The sequence below is a fragment of the Gadus chalcogrammus genome, chromosome 16 (genome assembly GCF_026213295.1).
Source record: "Gadus chalcogrammus isolate NIFS_2021 chromosome 16, NIFS_Gcha_1.0, whole genome shotgun sequence".
Classification (NCBI taxonomy): Eukaryota; Metazoa; Chordata; class Actinopteri; order Gadiformes; family Gadidae; genus Gadus; species Gadus chalcogrammus.
In genome coordinates, this window is record NC_079427.1 from 12975603 (window position 1) to 13002668 (window position 27066).

Below are 27066 nucleotides of genomic sequence, written 5' to 3' on the forward strand. Positions count from 1 at the left end.
GCCTTTTTGTCCATAGGGTCTAGAACCATGCACAAAAGTGTAAGGCACATAAGCCTACACTGAATGAGTGCAAATCATTTCTGAAAAGGTCAGACATAACTAGATAGTCCGATTATATTGACAACGTATTACCTTTTTGTTTATTATTATTTCAAGGCAAATGTAGTTTATACCCCGATGCACTAGATGGCGCTGCAGCTGCATAAAGTAGGTAACAGGGAGGAGAGGAGTAGTGAAGGAAAGTCCCGCAGTGTGCTCCTTGCGCTGCTGTCGCTACGTTACCCGGGTTTATCAGCTAAAGCTAACTAGGGGAAACCACTCATCGGATTTTAAAATATATAACGGAAACCAAAATGGCCTCTGGTAATATTTTTGTTTATTTGTTTGCAAACATTTGTTTAAAAGATTGAATACATTACCAACAAACAGCTAGCCGATAGCAATAAGCTTTTAGCCAAATTAGCTGCTGAGCCAGAAGGCCAAGGACCCGTCTATTTACCGGAACTCACTGTCCGTTACCTAATAACTACTGCGTTTTATCCATATAGCCCGGTTTGGATGTGCATTGTCCAACTGATTGTAGTATGATTTAATCGATTTGTCGTTTATTTTCCTGATTACCGATGCTTTACGCTCGGTAACCCGAGGCGGCTAACCCGCTGCTCTTAATTTGTCATCCTACGTGAACGTCTCGCTGTAGCTCACAGGCCCATTGTTTCCCTTTTAGGGTGAATTCAAATCCTGCAGCCAGTGAACGCACGGTTTTACCCGTTAACCAAATCAAATGTTGCATATCAAAATGTTAGCCAACATAGTACCCACGCTTGTATGGCCTTTATCTACAGTGTATTCAACACATTTTCGCTGTCCCCATGAGTACGTTAGTCAAAGGCGAGACAAAACCCACCGCCATTTTTGTTGTAGCTAGCTACATCGTGGGGGCAGCTATACTCTGGTCAACTCTTGCAGACCAGTGTTCAACGGATGGTTAACTACGTAGTAGTCACGGGTTTCGTTTTTTTTTTTTACTATCTGTATGCACTATAATTGTTGTCTAAATGTTGTCCTGAACTCTCTTTGACTCGTTCTCTCTGTTCAGATTCGGGCTACGGTCAGCATGGCGCTGCACAGAGGTATTGCACACTTCACGTCAATATATATTTATATATAGATCCAAGAATGACCTCATTTGTCTGATAAGTGAATTACTACAAATTACCCGCACAGTAAACATTTTAAATGTTTCTTTCCATAGCTATGGGTCGTATGGCAGTCAACCAGGTGGACAGGTAAAAATAACACTATCTACTAATGGATTTTCAATAGTTTCGTTTGTGTAGATATAACGTTAATGTTCATATTGTCTTAATACACCTTATTTTCCCAGGGTTACGGTCAGGGAAATGGCAGTGGCACCTATGCAGCACCGACTTACCCTGGCTATGGGCAACCAACTACAACACCAGGTATGCTTTTCAAACTATTGAACAAGCAATTACCCTGCAGTTAAATTTGACCTTTAACGTTTCACTTATTGTATAACGTGTGCCAAAAATGGCACATTAATACAATTCATTAATAAAACAATTTTCACTGTCACTTCTAATTATGGCAATGGGTTGGCTTGATTTTCAGCCAATAATATAACATATTTCTCATCCTTTCAAGCATTCAATTTTGAATAAAACAATTGAATCAAAATGATTATATCCCTTTAGCTCTTGTATTTGACACAATGATTTAGTGATTATTAAAAAGTTAGCATTATTACTGGAAATACCTTAAAACATTAGACTTTTCCTTGTATGTTGGCATTAACCATGTTATCTAACTTTTTGGCAGAGGCTTACGGTCAGCCTACCGCTGCAGCCTACGGTCAGCCACCGAGCTACGAAGGCTATGGAGCGCCGGCAGCCCAGGAAACTACAGGGTATGCCCACCTCTAACATTTATTTAGCTATGCCACTGGTTCTTTACCTTACTTTGCTTGCTTACTTTGAAAGCCAGGGGGCTTCTGTGTTTCCGTATTGTACAAGCCAAGGGAAACCAAGGTTCAAACGAAAAGGTTTGCAGGGGGATCCTCTGGTATTAAACCTCCACTATAGGATTGTAAACCTTCAGGTGTTAATGATGTGTGATTGATTGGGTCCTTCCCCTTCCCACAAGGTATAGTGATAAGTCGTCCTACGGTTCAAGTGCCTACGGCCAGCCGCCGCCGCCAGCGGCTTACGGTGGAGGTGGCGGCTATGGAAGAAGGACTGAAGGTGAGACTACTTCTAGTTCAGTCATATGCACATAGTAGCACACTTGGCTCGAAAGCTGTCCTACACGTTTATTCTATACAATTTATGGACACACACACGTTTATATCTATACTTGTGAATTGTAATTTTAGTTCTAAAGGGAAGTACATTTTTCTTAATTTTCAATATATGAATGAAGTTGCAAACAAGCAGTTTTTGGTCAGCTCCTGAGTCCTTTGATCACCAGGTGAAAGCGGAGGCGCGCCCACGAGGTTCGGACGGGACGAGGGGGGTGCGGACCGCTCAGAAGGCTACAGAGGGCGGGGGCGTGGGAGCGGCGGCGGTGGCTTTGAACGTGGCGGATATGACCGTGGGGGCTATGAACGTGGCGGTGGAGGAGGCGGTGGCTACGATCGCGGGTCAAGAGGAGGGCCTCCGGGTATGGGGTAAGTTGCATCGCGCCACTGCCCCGCAAGGTATTCCTCCATAGACCATGCTTGTTCACAAGACCCCACTCTGGACCCTTTACATGAGCAGATAGGCCCACGGGCAGTCTTCCATTGTGAGATCACCTGTATTATTTTATTTATTTTATAGTTGGTTTTTTTTCTCAATATTTTCTTATTTTCGTGTGTTATTTATCTTCATCGGCCTTTAGGTTGTATACATTTGAAGTTAAACTTTATAGTTTATATGCATGTGACCTTCCCGTTCCTCTGAAGTGGTGGGTTAATCACGGATTTTTGTAGGAGTCATCATTCAGGGGAATGGTGTGTGCGTTTCTGTGTGTGGGGGCGGGTGCTGCTGTACAACATGACTCCACTAGGTGGCACTCCTGGAATTCTTATGGGTGTCTTTTCTGCCCCTGGTCAATATTTTTTTTTTTATTCTGCTCTTGGCTCATCCATAAATTGGTGGATGCACGATGTATGGGTCATAATTTCGGTCTGGAACGAGATGGCAAACCTAAAAGATGAAATAATTTTGATCCTGTGAATTTTTGCCTAGGAAACCGGCTTTCTATTTGTGAGTATTGATTAGAATATGTTTTGAGGTCGGGACAGTGTATTTCGTGTATTTTAAATTGCAAGCTGTCGGACTTACTGAGGGCAAGTCAGTCTTGACGGGTGGCTTGAGAATTATAACAAGCAGCCAAACTCTCGTGGAAGGTAACTATGGAAGACTTGATGGACGCCATGTGCTTAGACCAAATCCTCATCCCGAGCTGTATCACATTCAATAGGCTTCATTCAAGTGTTGTATATTCTACTTGGTAAGCATGTGTGCTCTGTTTTACATGGATCTACATTCTATACTACAGGTGTTAAGAGTGATTGAAGATTAAACTTAGGCCAATTTGACCTGTAAGTGTTGGCAAAGCTAAATTGCGCTGTTAACTCGGCCTAGTGTATCCAATCTGACATGAATCACCCAAAATACACTTGAATCTAAACAAATATACCATATTTATACCTTAATGGTTATCCAGCGAGATGTGACGAGTGTCTTAACTCATCCAGATTGTGAAATCGCAGCTGCTTAGCAGCCGTTCCATTGCTCTCTTAATGTCCAAGACTAACGCATTCCCCTCGTGTGAGCTATGTCTACCATAGTCGCACAGCGCGGCAGGAGTGCATACTGATGGGATGTAGGGGAGCTTTGAGCTCTCAGTCTTTGGGACAAAGGAAAAGCCATCATATCTCCAATTTTTCCTCTGCAGAGGTGGTGACCGTGGTGGCTACAAAAATTTCGGTGGTAAGTGATGAGCATCAGAACTGTCTCGGTTGGGGAGGAAAGAACGTGGGTTAGCAGGAGAGAAAGAAATCATAAAACAGGGCAACATAGGAAATGGAAAGGAAAAACGACAAACAAGCATGGTGATGCCACCATTTTTCATTTCCAAATCCTGGGGGCCGCACCTAATCTTAGTGGGATATGTCCTTACTGCACTTCAGATATGGTAAAAGAACATGGTGCTTGAGTTTTATACTAATGGTATTGATGCATGAAGACCAAGGTTGAATGTTAACTGGCAGAGGAAAAAGGTGTTCCTAAGGCGACAAAGGAAAACTTCTTAGAACCGGAGACTGCTCTTCTTGGTTGGTTTGTCCAGAAAAGGCTCAATTCTGCCCATGTTGTAAGATGGTGGTGTAACGTGCAACTGTCCCAAAACACACCCCAGGAAACTAAAACCTTGCTGACGTATCTGTTAAAAGTAGTGCAAAGCATCGCCTAGATAGCAGTGAAGTGGAAATGTTTAGGACTAAAGGTGTTGGAAGTTCCCATGCTCGCAAGCTTTTCTCAACCCATGCTTTCCATCTTACAGGCTCCCGAGACTACGGCCAAAGGGATGAGCCTGGAGGTACGTCTGGACTGTAGCGGGTCACATCTCGATGATCTGCTGAATGTAGTGGAACTTGCTGTTCTGTGCCTAACGTGTGTTAATACTTGATGTGTCCCTCTGTCCACAGGTGGAGGCAGCAGTGGTGGGGCTGAAGACAACTCTGACAACAACACAATCTTTGTCCAGGGACTTGGAGAAGAGGTCACGCCTGATGAAGTCGGCACTTACTTCAAGCAGATTGGCATCATTAAGGTGTGGTTTGGGAGCCTCTGGAGATGGCTCACAACAAACGAAAGGCCGGACCTATCAGCCGAAGGACCAAATGGGAACTCTGTCCATGTGGGGAAACTGTTCAATAAATTAAAATATTTTTTGTATGTGTCAAAAGTTGAACAAGAAGACGGGCCAGCCGATGATTAACCTGTACTCGGATAAAGCCACCGGCAGGCTAAAGGGAGAGGCCACCGTCTCTTTTGACGACCCGCCCTCCGCCAAAGCCGCCATCGCATGGTTTGACGGTAAGAAACCAAATCCAAGTCTGCATGTCTCCCGCAGGAGCATCTCGTTACACCCTTCACACCGGTGTCTCCTTCTCATCTCTAGGCAAGGAGTTTAACGGCAAGGCCATCAAGGTGTCGTTCGCCACCCGCAGGGCCGAGTTCACGGCGAGAGGAGGTGCCCGAGGGGGCGGAGGGGCTGGAGGAGGAGGCGGCGGCGGCAGTGGAGGTAGAGGAGGTATGACCTGTGAGAATAGCTTGACCAGCAAGTGTATTCCCTCAAACTTTAGGGTGTTGATGATTCTGCTGGGCTCACGTCCGATGAATGGTTTGTCCCGTCAGGGTTCAGGGGTCGTGGCGGTGGAGGACCCAACTTTGATGTCAAGGGAGGAGACTGGCCGTGCCCAAATAGGTAGGTGGGGGGGTGTGTGTGTCATTTGAGAGGCTCCTGCAGAGGGATATTCTCGCATGTATGCTATTTGAAGAAACTATTGAAAATGGATGGATGATTTGACTCTGCTTCTTCTCCTTCTCAGCTCTTGCGGCAACATGAACTTTGCACGTCGATTTGAATGCAACAAATGTGGCACGCCCAAACCCGGGGACAGCTTCGGAGGAGGAGGTACGGTTTGAATTTAAAATGCTTGCCATCTTCTGTACGGGTATTCATATTTTTGCCGGCTTCTAATATTTCATGAACCACCTGCCTTTTGATTGAAGTCAGTCTCCTCGTTAACGTTTGATGGTGTCTGCCCTCAGAGCGTGGCGGTGGCGGGCGTGGCGGCTACGGCGGTGACCGTGGCGGCGGATTCCGGGGTCGCGGTGGGTTCCGTGGTGGAGACCGCGGTGACCGTGGGGGCTATGGCGGCGGTGGCGGCGGCGGCTACAAAATGGGAGGACGGTGAGTTGGATGGTTCACTGTTTGTTTGGTTAGTTTTGCATGTTCTAATCCCCGAGTCGTGCATCTAATCCCTGAGTCGTGCAAGATGTGTACATTCGGTGTGGCGCCGTGTACACATTGCGTAACCCAGGGCTGGATAATGTAATGTTTTACATCCCTCTGGAAATCTTTGCTTATGTTAGGTTTGAGATTGCAGCTCCTAAACCCAACTGTTTTGCTAGTTAACCACTAGAGGGCGTAGCCTGCTTTTTAAACTGAGGCCTCAGGCAGAGTCATTAGTGATTCATGGCAAGTCGCTGCCAGTTTTCCAGACATGACAATTGTCAAGGATACAGAGCAGACTCTAGGGCACAATGCCTTTCAGGTGTCCTTTGTTACATGGCGGTTATACCAGTCAGTGGTACATCCAGAAGGGGGGTGGGTCAAACTGTTCCTAATTGATTTCCCTATTTGGAATCCCTATTGTTCATTTGAAATTTCAAGGAAGATATAATTGCAGGAATCTTTTGACGACAATTCTTCAATCCGCAGCCTGCATGTTCATGCTGTTTGAGATGTGTTTTCCAGAGGCGTGTCCTCGTTGGCACTGATTGATGTCTAATGTGCCTCCTTTGCCCTTCCTCAGAGGTGATCATAGAGAAGACAGAAGAGACCGGCCATACTAAATGTTCAGCAGTCGACCCGGTTCCAGCCCAGGGGTGTGTGGTGGTTGGGAGCATGGTATGGGGGAGGGCTATGGGGGGAGGAAGGGATTCGGCTTTGAGAGGGATTGGATGGGATGGGGGGGGGGGGGGGGGGAGAACTGCTGGAAAACTGACTTGCATACCTTCCTTTTCTTTGCCAATGCATCCCATGTTGCTTTCTGTTTGTGATGGAAAGATGTACAGCGACTGTGAAGGGACTTTTTGGGCTGTATGGACGCATCTGTATTGGGGTCAAATGTTTTATTTTTTTCCTCTCATTTTATTTGTACATCTTTTTTTTTTCTTCTTAAATTCTAGGTCCAGGCTTTTTTTGTGGGGTAGACTTATTGTTTTGTTTTGTATGATCAAAATAAACTGTTAAACCTTTTTCCAAAATATTAAAAACTTGTGCTTTTTATCCTTTGTTTTTCTTTACCATTAATACCACACCTTTTAAAACAGGAAATGACGTTGGTGATTTTATTTGAATCTTAAGCGCACCAGGAATATAGCATGCTCTTTTATCATTGCCTTGAGCTACAAACGCGTGTAATTTAGTGAAGCGGGGCGTTGCGAGCCCTCCCCTCTGGTCTTGCAGTTTTACAGGCACGCTCTTCATTAAGTGGGCGAAGCAACAAGCGCACTGACATCGAGCATGCTCCTATTGCCAGAATGCGGATCACTATGTGGAACTTGTTCCTCCCATCGTATTGTAGCTTAGATGGAAATGTATGATGTGATCGGAGAGCAATGAGTGAGGATACTTTTTCAACCCTAAAATGAATTTTCGGCCTCCGGACCGGCGTGAAAAGTCACTTGAAGCCGGTGCATCATCATGGATCTGGACCTTAACGACGCTCATCGCTGTTAGGGCCGCGGTTTGTTCACCTGTGTCCATTTCCCGAACTGGGAGAAATGCCCCCGAGGTAGGCTACCTGAACGACCTGTTTTTAAATCTATGGGAAATCTATTAAATCTAGTTCTTGCTGGTCACTTATTCAAATAAAAAATTGACTGTTGAACGTAAAGTTATTTTATTTATAAAGATCGTGTAGCCTACTTTATTGATTTTGATATTGAATTTAAAGTTGTACTGTATAAAAATGCATCCGTTTTTGGTTTAAGTCTTCCTGTCGTTGCTGGAACTGAGCAAGAGTAGTTAGAAGTCTAGTATTCCATGCTCGTTTAAAAATAATTCTCGTTGCGTTTGATTGGATAGCGTAGGTATTCCTGGCATTTATGTTTACTCAAAATATTTCACAAGCTGTAACTCAAATGAAACGACAGCCCTAGGGAGCTTTTGTTTTAGATCAATTCGGGTCGACATGTCACTGGCTGACTGTCACAGACGAATAGATGGAAACGTGTTTACCATATTTGGTGTGCAAGCAATGTGTCTTCCTGAATGAATCCTTAAGGGGAATAATGGTCGAAATTCAGTCTAAGTGTATCACTACACAAACACAAGTATGTGCTTTTCTCTGGTGTACTTGTGACATCAACTGGTTTAAGATAAATTAAAAGCTCAGTTATTCACAGTAATGTTTGGATTTTTAGACCTGGTAAGAAGAAATAACATTAATTGTATGTATTCTCCCTTTTTGTTATATACCATATTATTTTTGTATGCTGGTTAGAATGGTCTAAGGGATGTCTTCTCCAACAAATGTGTCAATTCCAGGTATTTCTCGAAAAGTATGGCTATCTGCACCCGGAAAACCACATCCACAACACTGCAGAAGTACAATCAGCCATCAGGTGGGTCTGAAAGGAAATCAGCACATTGAAGAGAGGCTACTCCCTTTCCCAAGCCTGGTGTCCAGTCCTAAACACATGTTCCCTGGTTTATGCTATAGTTAGTGGTTAGGCTCGACAAAGCACAGGAGTGAAGGGCTGTAAGTAGTCTCTCAATAAAAGCCATCATGGTTTATGCTCTGGTTAAAGAGAAAACAGAAAACTCACATAGGCTTTCTAAATTGCACTAGAATTTGGTCTTGCTATTTGGCTTTGTCTTGACAAATTGAGGAAGGGTGGAAATATACAGTACTGGCACTTGTTTCCAATGTATTCATCAGGGTGGTGTTTTGGTTAAGTGTAGAACAGCCCTGAGGGCTTGTAATGAAGTCGTAAAACAGACCCTCACCCCACTGGTGGAAAACCTCGCCTGGACCATCTAATAACCCAGTGAACCTCGCCCTCTGTCCTACACATTATCTCAGACTAATTATACCAGCATTCAAATGGTTTTAAAGGATCCACCTGTGCAAATCCTGCATTTTTTTGCACGTTCTAAGACTTTGTAAGGGTTTTAATAAGTTAGCCGACATTAAGACGAACAGGGGGCCGTCTTTGCAGAGGCCTGGGTCTTTCTCAGTCTGAGGCTCGATTCCTTCTACTTTCAGGGTTGTTGGGCTCTAATCGCTGGTAAACTACCGATTGTGGCTTGTTTTTCACAATCCTCTTATCTAGCATTGCTTTTCCTGCTCTGTCGAATTATGTCACACTGATAGATTAGTTAATTCCTTCTCTTGAAAACAATTCCGTAGGAAATGCTCAAAATATGCATAGTGCCTATGAGCACATTGCTAGTCATAAGTAACAATACTATCCCCTAAAAGGATTAAGTATTCTCGTTCCATAGTTGATTTGACATAAGAACACAATCTTAAAACATACCTTTTTAGCTCTGCTTTCTTCTCATAAAATAGTGTGGCATAATATTTGGTTTAAATCTACCTCTCAAAAGTATCTGATTCTAAACAAATAATATTACTTATTCTTGTTGCGTTGTTTACCTCGGTTAAGAACTTTGTATTGCAGCTTTGCACGATTGACAAAGCATCCGACAAGCCCTGCATTATGGAAAGAAGCTTAAGTGATCCTCTTGCCAAAAAATTAAAATTATACATTTTCTGGGGCTAATAGTAGGCCCATCAGTCTACTACCAGTGCTGAGCAAGATATTAGATTGTTTTTAATCAAATTCGAGACTATTTTATTAATAACGAATTTATGACAAAATCCCAGCATCCATATCGAGTTGGTCACTCAACTATGGCTGCTATTGTTCATATTGAAAGAAATGGACAACAAAATAATTGTGGGTACTGTTTTACTTGATTTTGGTGCGGCTTTTGACATTATTGATCCTGCACTGCTAATTGATAAACTCTATTGCTATGGTTTCGCTGATACTTCCCTCTCTTGGATGGAGAGTTATCTGTCTGGCAGGAAGCAAAGAGTGTTTTTCAATGGAAGCTTATCAGTCAGCAAAGATGTCCTCTGTGGAGTGCCTCAAGGAAGCTGTCGGGGTCCTCTTTTATTTTCTACCTTTACCAATGACCTTCCCTATGTTCTGGAACAGACAAAAGTTGTAAAGTATGCTGATGACTCAACTATGCTCTGTGCTGCGTCAACATGCAATGAACTGACAGAGGTATTATGCAAAGAATTACAAACTGTCTGATTGGGGACAACAAATTAGTTTTGAACATCACTAAAATTAAGTGCATGGTTATTGGTACTAGGAGAAGGCTTGCAGAGACTCCTTTTTAAATCAATGGGTGGTATCCCAATAGAGCAAGTAAGACAAATTAAATGACTTGGCATTATAATAGATGATCAATTTTCATTGTCTGACCATATTGATTCTATTGCTGTATGATCTTGTAATATTGCTATGGCAAATGCTATGCTCTCACTATGTGACACCCTTAGTGAGGAATCAGGTGATTCAGGCTCTTGTTCTCTCCTGCTTAGATTATTGTATGGTTGTGTGGTCCAACACTGCAAAAAAACATATTAAAAACTCAAACTTGCTTAAAATAGAGCTGCAAGATTGGCTCTTCAATGTTCTTTTATTGTCTAACTAATATCATGAAGATGCACAATAGTCTGTCATGGTTGACCGTTGAGGCTAAAGTAACATCAAGTGTTGTAATATTTACCCGAAATGCTGTTGTTGGATCGGAAACCTCTAGTCAAACAACTAGACTGGTCGGGAAAGGTTTTGACCTCCCACAGCCCTAAACTGATTAACTGAATAAAGCAGTCATTTACTCCTTTATTCCTTACCGATTAACGTAAAAAGCATCAAGGGTAAATAATAAATATAGATGAACAAAATCACTGTAACACATGTTGAGGGAATCCACACAACATAATTGACCCTCAATGCTTGCTGAACTTATAAACTTGAAAATTGATCATGTATTGCATGTTATCAGTTTTAAAACTCACTTTTCTCCTGCATGGACTTGGTCTTTTTACTGGGAGGTTAATGATGTTTGTACAATGTATTGAAGTGTTGTATATACAGTGTTTCCGACTTTTGTGATGTAGATAGGTTTTTGTACTGTATGTATGTTTATATGTCTGTGTATTGTTATTTATTTTATGTGGACCCCAGGAAGCATAGCGACCACAGCTGTGGAAGCAAATGGGGATCTGAATAAAGAATGGTCATCTCTGCAGGGATTTCCAGTGGCTGTCCCGCCTACCGATGACAGGCCAGCTGGATGGGGCCACCCTCACCCGCATGGCAGAGCCCCGCTGCGGTGTGACGGACGAGGGCACCCATGACCTCTGGGCCCAGAGAATCAATCTCATCTTCACGGGCCGGTCGGCGCCCCCCAGTCAACTCACGCTCCGAAAGAAGCGCTCCTCTTCGCCCCAAGGTAAGTTTGTTTTGTGTGTGTGTGTGTGTGTGTGTGTGTGTGTGTGTGTGTGTGTGTGTGTGTGTGTGTGTGTGTGTGTGTGTGTGTGTGTGTGTGTGTGTGTGTGTGTGTGTGTGTGTGTGTGTGTGTGTGTGCCTCTGTGCCAATCCATCACTTCACAGAAACGTGTTTGTAAGCTAGTAGTGTTTGCATGGAGAGAAAAAGGCCACTTTTTAGATAGGGAACTGAGGCCAGCCAAGACATGCCCTGCTGATGTCAGAGAGAATATGGTTCAAGAGTTGGGGTTTGTGCATACGCAGATAATGACTTAAGTGTATGTTGTATACTGTACGTTGATGAGCGGAGGGAGTTTTACATACATGCGATTGACATGCGTATGTCAGTCATGTGTATACAGACGTGCACCTGTATGTTGTGGTCATCTGTGTCTACCTTAGTTAGTGTTGCAAAGGGGTGGCTGGGTGGATCCTCTGTCATAAAGCCCAGCGATGGCCCACTTGGCTCCAAGGGGTGTAACCAAAGCTCTTGGAGCGTACTGCACTGACCCTTGCTCTTTGTGACCATCTTAAAGAATGATCCCAGTATATCTGTGGTTTCATCACTAGTATTTCTTATTACGACATGACTTTGTCCCAGGTTTTAGCCTAGCGAATGATAAGAAGAATGCCCTAATAGAGTATAATACAGAAATGACATACATGATTAAGATGTCCTGTTGCATAGCAGTGTATTTAAGGATGGTTAGTAAGGGGACTTATTGCAATGTATCATCTTTGTAGGTCTTCGGTTACCCTTCTTGCAATATTGGGGTTACACCATCTTTCTTCAATTTGTTTGCGTAACTTGCGGTCTCCCTCATTCCTTCCCTGCTTTTTCAACGCATATAGCCTCAGAGCTCTCCCTCTTTCTCCTTACCTTACCTCTGCCTGGAGTCCCAGCAGTCAGAACGTTGCATTCCTGCCTGTCACTGACATGATTGGCTAACTTACTGACTTGGAATGCAACAATAGGTGACGTTCAACGCCTCCTCTTCAAGTCAGTACCTGATGCGTTCTGTTGGCTAGCTGGGTCAACATGCGCCTCGCTGCCTAGCTTGCCTACCTTGAGCGTCTGAGGCCCGGGCTTGCCAGGTGGTTGAAAAGCTAACATGTGGAACAGATTGAGGCTAAAATGCCCTACCCCAGGCGGGTCTGACGGGCGTGTGACTATCTGGCTGTCTTATTGACATGAACAGCTGTTTGTTATTGGGTGCGTCGACAGCCGGCTCAGCCTCTCGTTTTGTCAGGGCCAGACGGGACTCGCACAGATACACAGCTGTAGCATTATAACAACAGGATGTCATGGGGCCGATGATATTGCATCTTGAAGTAAACCCTCAGCCACATTGGGTTTTATGTGTCAGTTGATAAACACAGTTTACAGATTCCAGCAGGCGTGTGTGTTTTTGTCTTTGTCCATTGAGTGAGGCAGTGGCAGTCGTCCAAAAGTTAAAGCAGGTAATTTGGTTGCTATGAGGCCGCTTCTGTGGGTGTTAAAATATATTTAAATCCAAAACAGCGGAGCCCTGCCAGCTCCCTCCCTCCTCCCTCTTTCAATTGCATGTTTGACAGTGTTGGGATCTGTTTGTGAATCGCATTTGTAAATACCTCAAGTGGCAGTGGTGTCCAGGATACACAGTGTACTGTACACGCTGTCCTCCAAATAGGCCAAACAGGACCATCTCACGTGTTTAGGTATATGCGCTGCGGTGTGCGTGTGTTTTGAGGCGTATGTCGTCTTTAGGTGATGAGAATACAGATACCAACGTGTGACCAGCCACGTACCGGTAGCCTTAAAACCACAGGGCTAAAAGCAAAGCCAAGAGGGAGGGCCAGCAGAAGCCAGGCTGTGCAGAGGGCTCTGCCTGGGAGGGATGGGTGAAGGTGGTGTGGGTTGGGGGTCTGCTGGTGGTTCCCAGTCATATTTACTAGGCTGACATTCCAGCACCGCTGTCTGAGATAAGCGCTACACGGTGCGATAGGTCTGTTGCGTGTGTATTTTCTCACAGTCGTGTGTGTATTGGATCTGTGTCAGGCGTTCAACCATTCGAGAGAGATGGGGAACGTCAACAAACCAGCTGACCTTCTGTCAGTGTTTTTATGGGAAAGATGTCAATTTGGGTTACACTGTGGATATTGTTCTCATACACAGGAGCCATCCAAATGGTGTGTGTGTCTGTAAAAATGTTGGATTACCACCCTGTTCAGGCAAAAGTACATGGCGGGGATGGTATGCTTTAATGTTATAGACTCTAAAACTCTTGTGGAAACTGTGACACAACTAAAGCCATCCACCTGTTGCATTGATACTTTACCTACCAACCTCGTTAAGAATGTTTTTGACTGCCTAGCAATAGGCATATTGCAGATAGTTAACAACTCTCTTGTCAGGCAACTTCCCAAAAGCCTTGAAAACTGCAGTTATTAAACCCCTTTTAGATACCTCTATTATTAACAACTACAGACCAATATCAAATCTACCCTTCATAAGTAAAATCATTGAGAAAGTTGTCCTCCAGCAACTTAATCACTTCCTGGCATCAACTGGTTGCTATGACACCTTCCAATCAGGATTTCGACCCCTGCACAGCACTGAGACCACCCTTATTAAAGTTGTAGACGACATCCGTCTTAACACAGACCTGGCAAAACCTCAATACTAATGCTACTAGACCTCAGTGCTGCATTCGACACTAGACAATACAATACTTTTGGACAGGTTAGAAAACTGGGTGGGGCTTTCAGGCACAGTCTTAAATTGGTTCAGGTCCTACCTACAAAATAGGAACTACTTTGTTTCCATTGGCAATTTTGTATCAGAATCAACCAACATGACATGTGGAGTCCCACAAGGTTCGATCTTAGGATCCTCTTTATTCAACATCTACATGCTCCCACTAGGGCAAATCATGCAGAATAACAATATTGACCATCATTGCTAAAGCTATGCTGATGACACGCAAATCTATGTATCGCTATCACCAAATGACTATCGGCCCATAGATCTGCTGTGCCAGTGCATTGAGCAAGTGAACGACTGGATGTGCCGACATTTCCTTCAACTAAATGAGGACAAAACAGAGATAATTGTATTTGGTGCTAAAACGGAAAGGCTTAAAGTAACACAACACCTTCACTCTCTGTCCCTGAAAATCCAATCAAAGCCAGAAATCTAGGGGTTATCATGGATTCTGATTTACATTTCGACAGTCACATCAAATCAGTTACAAAATCTGCATATTATCACCTTAAAATTGTAGCAAGACTTAGAGGGCTCATGTCCACCGAAGACTTAAAAAAACTTGTACATGCCTTTATCACTAGTAAGCTTGATTACTGCAATGGTCTCCTTACAGGTCTCCCAAAACAAACTCTTCAGCTTGTTCAGAATGCTGCTGCTAGAGTTCTAACAAAGACCAAAAAATGTGAACATAATAAACCAATTCTTAAATCGTTACATTGGTTTCCTGTAGGTCAGAGAATTGATTTTAAAATCATGTTGCTAACTAACCTATAAATCCCTACATGGTTTAGGCCCAAAATATTTAACTGATATGCTTCCACTACATAAGTCTTCTAGAACACTAAGATCTTCTGAGACCAATCTGTTAATTATCCCCAGAGTAAACACGAAACATGGGAAAGCAGGATTTAGTTACTATGCAACAAATAGCTGGAATAAACTCCCTGAGGATTTAAGACTTGCCCAAACTCTGAGCACCTTTAAAACAAGATTGAAGACTTTTATGTTTGCTTTAGCTTTCTGCTAAATCTTAAATACATTGCAATTTCTAAAAATCTTTTTTTTAATTTAATTTATACTTTGCCTTTATTTTCTATTTTATTACTAAAATGCCTTTTTAACTTTCCCTTTATTTTCTATTTTTATCAGAAAGATACATGATCTGATACCAGAGAGAAAGGATAAGGGTTTGAGACCCAAGTTCTGTCTGGGTTAGAGTCCTAGAATCTGGGTTGGAGTCCCAGAGAAAGGACCAAGTTCCTTTAGTTCGGGTTGGAGTCCCAGAGAAAGACCTGAGTTCTCTCTGGGTTAGAGTCCCGACGTCTGTCTGGGTTGGAGTATCAGTATAAGGCCTTTGGTTCGTGGTTAGAGTCCTGACGTGTGTCTGGGTTAGAGTCCTAGAATCTGGGTTAGAGTCCTAGAATAGAGTACGGGTTGGAGTCCCAGAGAAAGTACCAAGTTCCATTAGGTTGGGTTGGAGTCCCGACGTGGGTTCCAGAGAGACTGTTGATCTGATCTTAAATACATTGCACTTTCTATTTTACTAATTTCTTTGCATATGTTTTCTTTTACTGCACGCATGCACGCAGGCACCAACGCACGCACACACACACACACACACACACACACACACACACGCACACAAACACAGGCTATGTTACTGGCAAACAGGCTGCCTTCTTCCTGCCACTTAAACCATCGCTTAATTCATCTCTGCACCTTCAAATTTTGCCGCCTTTGTCACACACACACACACACACACACACACACACACACACACACACACACACACACACACACACACACACACACACACACACACACACACACACACACAAACAATAACCCAGACGATAATATAGTCTACACCCACACAAACAAACACTTACGGACAGTAACTCTGGCTATCACATGGTCTCGATCGCTTCCTAATGTGCCCATGATAGTGCTCCCCGACCAACTGGGGGGGCTGTCGCGGAGGGCACACTGCTAATTGCTTCCATAAGGGAAGTTCAGGAATGTCTTCTCTATCTCACTTCCTGGCTTGTGTCCTGTGGGAGCCCTCACTGTGTGGAGGTCTGGGCAGGGAGACAGAGGAAGAGGAGCTCCAGAAGCTCTACCTGCAGGCAGGGCGGGGAGGGAGGCTTAACCCTGAGCTGAGGCTCGTCTTGTGGGACGAGGGGTCAAAAACCAACGGCAGCATACCTCCAGCATACCAGGAAAGGTTTTGTTTAACAGCTCCATTAGACCACGGTGCTTCACCGTCTCATTACCGTTGTGGTCAAATATTTGACCTTGCTGTAGGACTCTTATGGTACTCTCTATATAAGGTGTTAAAGACGAGTCATTCCTCATATCTAACATATGTCTCTGGCTTCTTGCCAGCACCTCTTGTCTGACAAGCCATGCTGAACTATGGACGGTTAATAATGTACGGTGTCTGACGATGGGGTCGGCATTTGTCTGCTGTTGGACTGTTTATGTGTGTGGAGAACACACACATACATACTGATAGGCTATCATAGCCAAGCCCAGAGCCCCCAAGTCTCCCCAGCAATCTGCTCCGGGTCTCAAGGGGGTTATAACAAGCCAAACATATGGCGCCTTTCTGCCCTACAGAGTATAATGCTTGCTTTACTCTTTGTGCTTGTGTACGTGTGTTACTCTCTCTATTTATTTCCCCTTTGCCGCTCTCTCTCTCTCTCTCTCTCTCTCTCTCTCTCTCTCTCTCTCTCTCTCTCTCTCTCTCTCTCTCTCTCTCTCTCTCTCTCTCTCTCTCTCTCTCTCTCTCTCTCTCTCTCTCTCACTCCCCTTGCCTCTCTTGTGTAAAAACCAACATAAACTAAACTTCTCACCTCATTAACACTTTCACCAGTGCAAGTCTTCACTCTTGCTCTCTCTGTCTCTCTCTGCCCCATTGACGAGAGAGAGAGAGAGAGACAGAGAGAGAGAGGGAGAGGGGGAGAGAGAGAGAGAGAGAGAGAGAGAGAGAGAGGGAGAGAGAGAGAGAGAGAGAGAGAGAGAGAACACCTCTGGTTATGCCCTTTACGGACCACCGGTGCTACCCAGACGGCATCCAGCTGCACCCCTCCCTGCGGTCGTTGCCGTGCAGCAGAGCAGAACCCCCCCAATGACTCCCTCCCCCACTTCCCCCTCTGTCTGTATACATGTCGATGATGTTATTGTTGTTGTTATACGCTCCATGCGGCTTGCGCAAGCGTTGATTGTTGATTCAGAGTGTGCAGTCGATGGCCTGAGTTCTTACGGTCTTCAAGAGGGCTAGGAGGTGTGTCAGTGCTCTGTATACGCCACAAGGAGATTAGGGGTCTGCTCGTTTACAGATCGCCGTCCCCCCTATTTATTAATCTCCGCACAAATGTGTTGAGTTTTGATGTTTTGCGAGCCCCATGTTATTAAAAGTGAGTGTTTGTGTAAACTGTTGACCGAAGCGTGCACTTAAAGTGCTTGTCAGTTTACCCTCACTGTAAGCTAACACAGGTTGAATCCTTTCATTTGAACATCTCGCTTGGGGACAGGCCGGTTCATTTGAAGCCGGCACTTCCCATGTTGGCCCCCTTATACAGTATAATACTGGCACAGGTACATATTAGGCACATAGCTATTCTGTTTCGTAATGCCCCCAATCTGTTGATGCCAAGGAAAAGACAGTTCAAACAACATCACATCATCTACATTGCATCTGTCTAGACTCTAGAGACGAGCGTCTAAATGGATGTGGAGGATCTTTTCAGGATAAGCTCATGAGCGACCTGAACCCGGGGGCTCTTGGAGGTTTTGGAACGTTGCGTTCCATACAGTGTCCAAATATGTGTGCTCTTTAGAGTACACCTGGAGGATAAATGTGTTCTGTACGCACTTTGGTCAAATTGACCAAAAAGACCATTAACATTTCCTTCCCTACCATGAGAAGATATAAGATATTCTAAATATGATTTCTTCAAAACGATAACAACATAATAATCCATTGTAAGGAGTCCTTGTCTGACTTAAATAAATGAAGATAAACTAAATCTCTCTCTCTCTCTCTCCCCCCCCCCCCTCCCTGCTCCAGGAGACAAGTGGTACAAGCGCCACCTGACCTATCAGATGGTCAACTGGCCCCGCCACCTGTCCCCGGGCCCCGTGAGGCTGGCCGTGCGCGCCGCCTTCCAGCTGTGGAGCAACGTTTCGGGCCTTGTGTTCCGGGAGGTCCCCGGGGGGCCCGCAGACATCCGCTTGGCCTTTTACAAGGGAGACCACAACGATGGGGCCAGCAATGCCTTCGACGGCCCAGGTGGGGGGCCCGCACTGTCACACTTGTTCCCAAGGGCCGAAGCCACCCCCCCCCCTGCAGTTCTGAGGTTCAGCGTGGGGGTAAAAGTCAAGCCACAAGCCAAGCAGTTCATTGGTGTTACTGATTCAAATGGGCAATTCTGAGCGTGAAAAGCAGATGCTTTGTTTTTTTTGCTACTACAACCTTCGGTGACCTTTCAAATGGCGTTCAAGCTGATGTTCGGATTTACTTTGACATTTACATTTAGGAGACACTTTTATCCAAAACGTACATTTGTCAAAAGAAAGTGAAAAAATATATTGCTGTCGGTACAGTAAGGATGTACATAGAACCAAGTAAAAAGCACTAACAATCGCTGGGTTAACCCATTCCCCGTAAACAACAAAGATAACAAGGATATATGGATTTAGATTTGATTGCAAATTCCCCATCACAGTCTTGAATGCGTTCTCAGGGCTTTGGGGTCAACCGAAATATCAGTATGTATGGGTGTTATTATTATTAAACAATTGTTAATTCCGTGTGAGTAGCAGATCAGGTGACCTGTGATTGGCTGTCTTTCCTGTAGGCGGGACCCTGGCACATGCCTTCCTCCCTCAGCGCGGTGAAGCCCACTTCGACATGTCCGAGAGGTGGACGCTGAACGGACACAAGGGACACAACCTGTTCATGGTGACCGCCCACGAGATAGGACACACCCTGGGATTGGAGCACTCACCTGTCCGTCATGCCCTCATGTCACCCTACTACAGGAAGCTGGGGCGGAACCTGGTACTCAGCTGGGATGACATCACCGCTGTTCAGCAGCTCTACGGTGAGGGGAGAGTGTTGGGTAGCTAGAAAAGTAAAGCTATTAATTATAAGTACGATAAACGTTCTGATTAATCATTTAAGTGATTAATACTTAATCATCAGAACACGGTGCCAAGATAATAAAACAAGAAACAGAGATTAAATGTTCGGAATATCAGAAAAAAAATGTAATCATGTATTTACTTTACTGAATTGCCCAGCCAAAGGGGTTTTGATGGAATGTCAATATTTTGTCACTGGTTTCCGAAGGTTCTAGACATAAAACATAGCTTGTATTAGGTCATCGAGAATGAATCTGGACCCCTTTTGCTTGTGGACAGAAGCCTGCCACGGTTCTTAAGGAAACACCTGATGTTGTTTGGGTGTTAAATTCCTCGGTGTCGGTCCTGTGGTTAGAGAGGTTATAGAGGGTATGCTTGAGTTTCGGTCCAGGTAAAAGGTGCTGACATCCAAACAATACTACACTATACAATAACTCCTCAATACCTCAAAAAACGACTTGTATACAAATGTATCCCAGCACAAAAGGGCATCATTCAGAGAACTATTAGACTGGATGTTTTGTTTTATTTTCTGGCAAGGCGCGGGAAAATATAGGAGGAATTTTTGAATTCCTGCTGTGCCACCCAGTAAACTGGGAGTCATGGCAGTGGGTTGTAAAGAGCAGGGAGAGAAGCCTGAAGGCCTACAGCTGCAGCCTCACAGTTGGAACAAGCAGAAAGAGAACACACTGCTATTAAATCCAGCCTTTTTTACATTGGCGGAGACTGTGATTATGTTTTGGATGAACTTATACATTTGATGCCGACAAACTGTTCTGTTCTCCTGGAGGGTCTGGCTGATCACGGTCTGATAAGGACAAAGACCCTCATATGCATGGAGCTGGCCTATTTCACTATATGAGAGGATGGCTAAACCTATTGAAGTCATTTGCAGAAACAAAACACACACAAAAAAAACAAATATTCAATAACATGACATATTGCACACACAAGCAGAGAAGCTAGAGACACAGTGCTGTAGCAGGAGCTTCGTTAGCCTGGTGGCGATGGACGAGGGGTTGAGCTGTGGGGGGAAGTGTGCGTGTGTGTGTGTGTGTGCGGGGGGGGGGGGGGTGCTTATGTACTCCTCTTTATGGATGACGAATGGAGCTGTATATATATTTACTGATGAGCATGTAGACCCTCCCGGTATGTCAAAGACAGGTTTCCACACGTGCTGCTGTAGACAAGTCTCTCACTGGTCATGTTCTACCAGAGTTGCCACAAAGAAAGAAAATCCTTGACACACTTTATCTTACAATAACCATTTATCTTTTTTGAATTCAAAAGACTCCCAAGTGAGTTGGTGAAAACGTGAACCTCTGGTCTTAATCTCAGGTATTTATGATGGAATGTCCACACGGCGTTCTGCCGGTCCCCCGTACACCTTGATGATTCACCTCTGAGTTCCTCTTAAGGCCATGTTCAGACACCCACATTCCTGTTCGATATCTGTGAGGGACCGCAACCTTTTCGGGGCTATGACGGGTTACGCGGACGTGGAAGTGTTTAGAGGGAAAAACGAAAAACTTTCTTCTTCTGCCAACCCTTTCAACGTGCGCATGCTGTTTAGCTCGAATTGATACGGTCGGTGGTGAGCTTGTGTTAAAGGACACATGCAGGCGTGTGGTCGGGATGGACAGCAAGAGGCCACAGGTGCTGCAGCAAACAGAAGGTTTCGAAAGGGTTTCTGAAATACTCTCAACCCATTCGAAGTAAATGATTTGTTAACCTTTGTTTTTGCAAAAATTGAATAAAAAAGCCTTTAGTTAATGGTTAGTGTGTTTCCTCAGTGTTGCAATGTAGTCTTGATTGAACATTATAAGAAAACTAACCATTGATACCTTCCTACTAAGTGAAAATACATATATTCAGTGTTTGTCCTTCAAGATTGAGTCTGTGGACTATCTTTACACTGGATTATATGCTTTGGGCTGAAGGGAAATCCTACTTTTTAATTGTATTCATAAAGATAATACTTCAAATCAAGTACCTACAAGTAGGTTTCACTTGATGCATTGACCAAATCAAGGAATGCTCACCTGGAATCTTAATTTGGAAACGACTGGGCAGTAATTCTGCAGACTATGATCAAATCTGCGCCTCTGGAATTTTCTTTTGTCAAGCAGATTTTAATCTAGTAATTGTAATGCCTGAAGACTTCAGCTGTTCCCACTCAAAATGCCCCGCTATACCAGAGAAGGCATGTACCCCAGCCGCCACCCAAGTGCCTACAGCAAAACGTTACAGCTGCCTGTACCATATCAGCGTTTAGCCGTCTGTGTATGATTGCATGTGTGTGTATGTGTGTCTGCGTGGGTGTGGAGCCCTCCCTCATGCCGACATTGAGATGATGAGAGGCAGATGTTCGCCCGGTCTAGATAGCCCCAGAGAACCAGACGGCTGATAGCTGCCAACTGAGGAAAGCAGGCCATAGGATGTTTCGGCTACCTGAGGTAATGAGGTCTTCCTTAGATGTCAATTTCCCCAAGACCCTTCAATCCAAGGACGTCTGGGAGATCAGTGATAGACTGCCGCTGATAAGCGCCACAGATACGGCATGAACCCTAAACCTCCCGTCTATGAGAGCATGTTTCTCAATTCGCAGACGATGCGTTTATGACCACACTATAAACATCATGTTTGGCTTATAATGGAAAATATCGTATTTTGATTCGTGGATGACATCATATTTACATCTCGTCAGTCTCTTATGAACAGGAAGGTGGTTGTGGACAAGGCAGTTAAGAGGCTGGCTCTGTTGTGTTTCAATGGACAAACGTTTGCTTGGGTCTGCCATACATATAAATGTAACACAACACACACTGAATGAAGAAGTCTTCTTACATGTTCAAGCCCATGAAGGCAAACTTCATCCTCCGGCATCTATCCACATGCCTACTCTGATTTGATCAACCCCTTGGACAAATATTTGTTCAGCTCCTCAAAAAGAAATTGGTGTGCGTCATTGTTTCCCTTATGTAGCTGTTACCATGATTACCAGTCACTATGCAGACCATACTGAAGTGTTGTATATTCATCGTTCCTTGAGTTTAGGTGCTACTGTAACGCAAGAATGGTGTGATTCTGGACAGAGCTTCATACAAGCTTATATATGTGAAGCATAATGATTATTTTTCCTTTGGATGTAAACACTTAATTGTTACTATCAGGCAACTTCTGTTTTGGTCAGCGTGCCTGTCTGTGTTTCTATCTTCTGTCTGGGATGGAGAGTTTGTTCCCATGAACTCTTTACAGAGGATTAGATGGGGCTATTCCACTCAGTCAATGCTGTAATAGCTTTGTCCCTGTTTTGTCTGTATCCTTTATTAACCAAAGGGCTGTATGAGAGGCTCTTAAAACCCCCCGAGACTCAAACAGCAGTGTACATACTGAGAGACAGAAGCCTGCTTCCAGATAAAGTAGGAGGTACAGTGTTGAACTCCTAACTCAAGTTCAATCCCCAATGGCCACAGCAAGCAAACCTCACCGCTAGCTGTGCCCTTATGACCCCAAAACTCACTCTCGGTATCTTTGGGTAAAAGTGTCATTAAATGACTCAGTATGAATAAAGGAATAAACTAAATGACTGACTGATCCTTGGATCCATCCCCTGGCCAATGCTCATCATACCAGGATGCTCAGTGTGTCTAAAGACATATCTAATTGTTGTGTTGTTTTACCGTGTCTTCAGGGAAGCCATTAGGGGGTCTTCCCGTAAGTCTACCTGTCCAGGGAGTCGGCTGGGGTCTGCAAGAGTGGGAGATGGCCGAAGTGCATCATGGGAATCCAGACACATCCCAGCCCCTCTACTGCCAGGGGGTCTTCGATGCCATCACAATGGGTACAATTACAAAGGTTTAATCTCATCAATTGATATGACAATTCAGCCTCATTCTTTGGGGCAAAACTTAAACCGCACTCAAATGTACTGATGATCTGCACAATAACGTAACTACATTCTCAATCGATCCTCTTAATTACCCTGAAATTGTCATTCTAGGGCACACCTTAGGAAATGTCTAATGACAAGCTTTTAGCTTTGACGGTAAATACAGTAAATTAACCTGGCACCGTCTTGTCTCCCTGGGCCCGTCCAGACCAGAACCAGACAGTGGTGGTGTTCCGGGGCAGCGTCTACTGGACCGTCCCTAGCGACGGCAACGTGAGCGGGCCCTTCCCCCTGCGGCAGCGCTGGGGCCACCTCCCTCTGGCCGTGGAGGCCGCCGCCTTCTCCCCCCTGGACTCCAAGTGGTATTTCTTCAAAGGTACATGTTTGGTGTTTTCATATAGTTGCACTTGTTGCAGAGAGTTCCTGGATATCCGTTCACACGCGCCTCACGCCTGGCTGCACATATCTGTAAAGGACAAGGGATTTGTTTTGCTTTTCTTTGCTTGTCTTGTTCCTTGCCTCTTGACTCACCTCTCACTCTGCCACACTGAATTTGTATCTGTTAACACAGTGACCAGGACATGCCAGTATCCAGGCGTTAGTTCTACTCCATATATATATTTCACATATAGTCTGTTTTTTTGCATTTGGTCTGTTTTTGTGTTAGAATGATCTCACAAGCCATGAAGAACTAAAGAGATTCAAGTAGTCTACAGAAGGTTGGCTTTGTTTCAGACTAGTTTTGATTTCACTTTGGACAATGTTTCATACATATTTCACGATACCCCATGTAAATTATTTTAATGGTAGATAATGTTAAAATATGGTCATCGATCCCTGCAAGACACCATCTCAGTAACCTGTGTGGCGCTAGATGCTGCTGTACCCTGAACCGTGACCCTAGTTGACCGCTAACCCTCTCCTCCTGTCGCCGGCGGCATGCAGGCAAGAGGATGTGGCGCTACACAGGCAGGTCGCTGGACCCGGGCTTCCCCAGGCAGAGCAGCGAGCTGGGGCTGCCCCGCCACCCGGACTGCGCCTTCTACTACGCCCCGCTCGGTCACATGGTCCTCTTCAAGGGCTCCCGCTACTCTGTGCTGAACCTGCACACGCTGCGCTCGGAGCCCTACTACCCCCGCAAGCTGAGCGACTGGAGCGGCCTGCCGCAGGGCTCCAACGGGGCGGTGGCGCGCCCTGACGGCCGGGTGTACCTGTTCAGAGAGCAGCGCTTCTGGAGGTTCGACCCCGTGAAGGTGCGGGTCACCCGGCAGGGCCACTGGGCCAGGGACCTGGGCTGGACGGGCTGCCGGAGCACGTCGCTGAGCAACGAGATCGTCTGAATGGAGGATGAAGTGGTGGAGTAAGGGTTTTTAGAGCAGAAGGGGACCTGTTTTGTTTGCTGGCTTTCTGTAACTGAAGCATCAACTAATCCTACTTTATTTATACTGCTTTGTGATTTAGGTTTGCAGTCTGCAGAAAAATACACTTATATGCACCACACTTACGGACTGTATGGGTGATTAAGCCATCGTCACTGTATTCTCATGGCTTCACTAAAACATCCGTTACCAATATAATTTGGCACCATTACTTCCCAAAATCGAAATAATATTGGTAACAGATGTTTTTGGGAAGACAAGAGGGACAGTGAGAGTGGTTTGATCACCCAGACCTGTACCGTCCTTTAAAACGCTAATGGGACCATGTGATCAAGATAGTAGACATTATGGAAAGATTACATATGCTCAGAAATATTTTTGGTTATATTGTACATAAATGTTGCCAATTATGGCTGCACTTTAGTTTTCTCTTCAATGCAAAATATATTATGAGCTTTCTTAAACATTGCTGCCCCCACATGGTAAAATCATGTATTGCTGATTTATTTAGACGTTTCAGTAATTATTATACTTAAAATAAAATAGGATAATTCGGGCTGTGCGTACATGTAAATAGAAGGAGCCATTGTACATAAACAACTTTGAGTGGATTGGGTTTAGAGGACTTATATTATGTGTGTGGTATGCTGGCCAAACAACAGTGACGATCCACTCACCGTAGGGCCACTGTAAGTGCAATATGTTGTGAAGGACTGTAATACTACAAATGTATCCAATATGGCATTTTGGATTATTCCAGTTTGAAATGTTGGTCTGTTTGTACCAACCGACTCCCTGTAATGTTGCTAGAATTTATCTTGTTTTGTAGCGGGTAAAAGTTAGCAGCAGGTTTGATATTCTCCAGATATTTGGTTTTGACTTACCCCGCAATCGTATTCGTCAACACAATTTCACTACATTGCGGTTGTAGTATGTTGAGGACAGTGACAACGACTTTAGTTGTTGCCATCGACATCTGTGCGAGAACAGCACTTAAATCGGCTGCTATGTTTTATGGACCATCTACAAATTATACCCCCCTAGACTAGTGGCATAGACTAACATGGAATTGCTTCAGGAAAGAAATCACCACATATCAATAAAAAATACATTTTCTTATTCTGATTGCTGTAGGAGGCTACTTGCCAATGGTTGGCTGCTACTTTGCTGATATCTCGTAATAAAGTGAAACAGTATGCAATTAATAGTTCAAAATATTCACCAAACATCATACTTTTTTTTTTTTCCATTCTTATTGCTGTAGTAGTTAGCACCAATTTTTATTTCAATCACAAAGTATAAGGTCAGATTGTTTCATTTTGGATGGATAATATCTGTGTGAATGTACATTTTATATAGCCCTTTCTATAGTATTAATACTGTCTGTAAAATTACATTTTGTTTGAATAACGGTTGCATTTTTTCATTCATGTGAATGGAGTCTGATGCAAGGCCCCATGTTTCATTGTTAGTTGTAAATTTAGGTTAAATTGTGGATTTAGTATATACAATTTCACATTGTCTGTAGGGATATAGTATGGATACTACCATGTAAGATTGTATGTAAGATTACACAATTTATTTTGTTTGAACAAGGGTAATTCATTATTTAAAATAAAGATGACACATATTGTTGACAAATGTTGTTCCATGTGTCTTTCTTTGAATCAGATCCCCTGCCCCTCAAAAGGTCTCTGCATGGCCCTGGTGCTTACAACTCAACCAGCCTCCAGCACACTCGTGTCAAGATACACGCGACACAGAGACATACAGACAGACAGTTTGGCCCAACGAGCTAGCGCTAAAGACATAGACAATACTTCTAGACCTATAATCAGAGGCTGTTGGATGTATTAAGACTACACCAGGGCTGCTGGACAGTGCATTAACTACCGCCCTCCCTCAGCATCCTTTAGGGCGGGTCCCAACTCCTCCGTTTGGCGAGGTGGTGATTTCCCTGAACTCGTAAGAGACCCCAGCGCTGGTTGACCCCTGGACTTCTGTGGATCAGTAGGGGAGATAACTACCACATTCGTTTCCTACCGGTTTGCGAAGGCAGAGGAACATTGTGTAATATCTTCCTGTATGTTCCTCGGATATCCCGAATAAACTTTAATGCTCCATCGTTCATGTTAGGGAGTCTAGATACTAACCCCGATGAAATAATCTATCGATATGAAAAAAGAAATCGATAGACCCCAATGCCATCGATATATTGAACCTGGGGGGGTAGGTTCAATATATCAATTGGAGAAAACAAATAATCTATCGATATGAAAAAAGAAATCGATATACCCCATCGATATATTGAACCTGGGGGGGTAGGTTCAATATATCGCTTGAAAAAAAAAAAAAAATCTATTGATATATTGAACCTGGGGGGGTAGGTTCAATATATCGCTTGAAAAAAAAAATTATCTATTGATATATTGAACCTGGGGGGAAAGGTTCAATATATCGTTTGAAAAAAAAAGAATCCATAGATATATTAAACCTGGTGGGTAGGCTCAATTTATCTCTTGA

The 27066-nt window shown here is 44.1% G+C and overlaps 2 protein-coding genes across 4 annotated transcripts; both read left to right on the forward strand.

Annotated features, from left to right (window-relative positions):
- The first annotated feature begins 203 nt into the window (after positions 1–203).
- Positions 204–7082, forward strand: taf15 (TAF15 RNA polymerase II, TATA box binding protein (TBP)-associated factor). 3 transcript variants are annotated; one of them, XM_056611852.1, is made up of 16 exons: positions 204–363; positions 1100–1133; positions 1256–1289; positions 1388–1466; positions 1843–1930; positions 2167–2264; positions 2491–2689; positions 3964–3998; positions 4570–4605; positions 4715–4839; positions 4976–5105; positions 5191–5322; positions 5427–5496; positions 5621–5706; positions 5844–5985; positions 6611–7082. In XM_056611852.1, the coding sequence occupies exons 1-16, from the start codon at positions 354–356 to the stop codon at positions 6648–6650; spliced, it is 1338 nt and encodes a 445-aa protein (XP_056467827.1). In that variant the 5' UTR covers positions 204–353; the 3' UTR covers positions 6651–7082. The 3 variants fall into 3 exon arrangements, with proteins under 3 accessions (XP_056467827.1, XP_056467829.1, XP_056467828.1); XM_056611854.1 differs by having other exon boundaries at positions 218–363; positions 5191–5313; positions 6611–6717; XM_056611853.1 differs by having other exon boundaries at positions 218–363; positions 2173–2264; positions 6611–6717.
- Positions 7083–7176: 94 nt separating this feature from the next.
- Positions 7177–26205, forward strand: mmp28 (matrix metallopeptidase 28). Its single transcript, XM_056611849.1, has 8 exons — positions 7177–7594; positions 8350–8426; positions 11141–11343; positions 18197–18418; positions 18987–19232; positions 22967–23116; positions 23373–23540; positions 24110–26205. The coding sequence occupies exons 1-8, from the start codon at positions 7448–7450 to the stop codon at positions 24502–24504; spliced, it is 1608 nt and encodes a 535-aa protein (XP_056467824.1). The 5' UTR covers positions 7177–7447; the 3' UTR covers positions 24505–26205.
- Positions 26206–27066: the final 861 nt, after the last annotated feature.

Excerpts from the sequence above, each read along its gene's own strand:
- taf15 (XM_056611852.1), top strand. Across the intron at positions 2,690-3,963 it reads GGAGGGCCTCCGGGTATGGG|AGGTGGTGACCGTGGTGGCT; the intron begins GTAAGTTGCATC and ends TTTCCTCTGCAG. Across the intron at positions 5,106-5,190 it reads CGCCATCGCATGGTTTGACG|GCAAGGAGTTTAACGGCAAG; the intron begins GTAAGAAACCAA and ends TCTCATCTCTAG.
- mmp28 (XM_056611849.1), top strand. The coding sequence starts at position 7,448 with ATGAATTTTCGGCCTCCGGACCGGCGTGAAAAGTCACTTGAAGCCGGT. Across the intron at positions 11,344-18,196 it reads GCGCTCCTCTTCGCCCCAAG|GAGACAAGTGGTACAAGCGC; the intron begins GTAAGTTTGTTT and ends TCCCTGCTCCAG. Across the intron at positions 18,419-18,986 it reads CAATGCCTTCGACGGCCCAG|GCGGGACCCTGGCACATGCC; the intron begins GTGGGGGGCCCG and ends TCTTTCCTGTAG.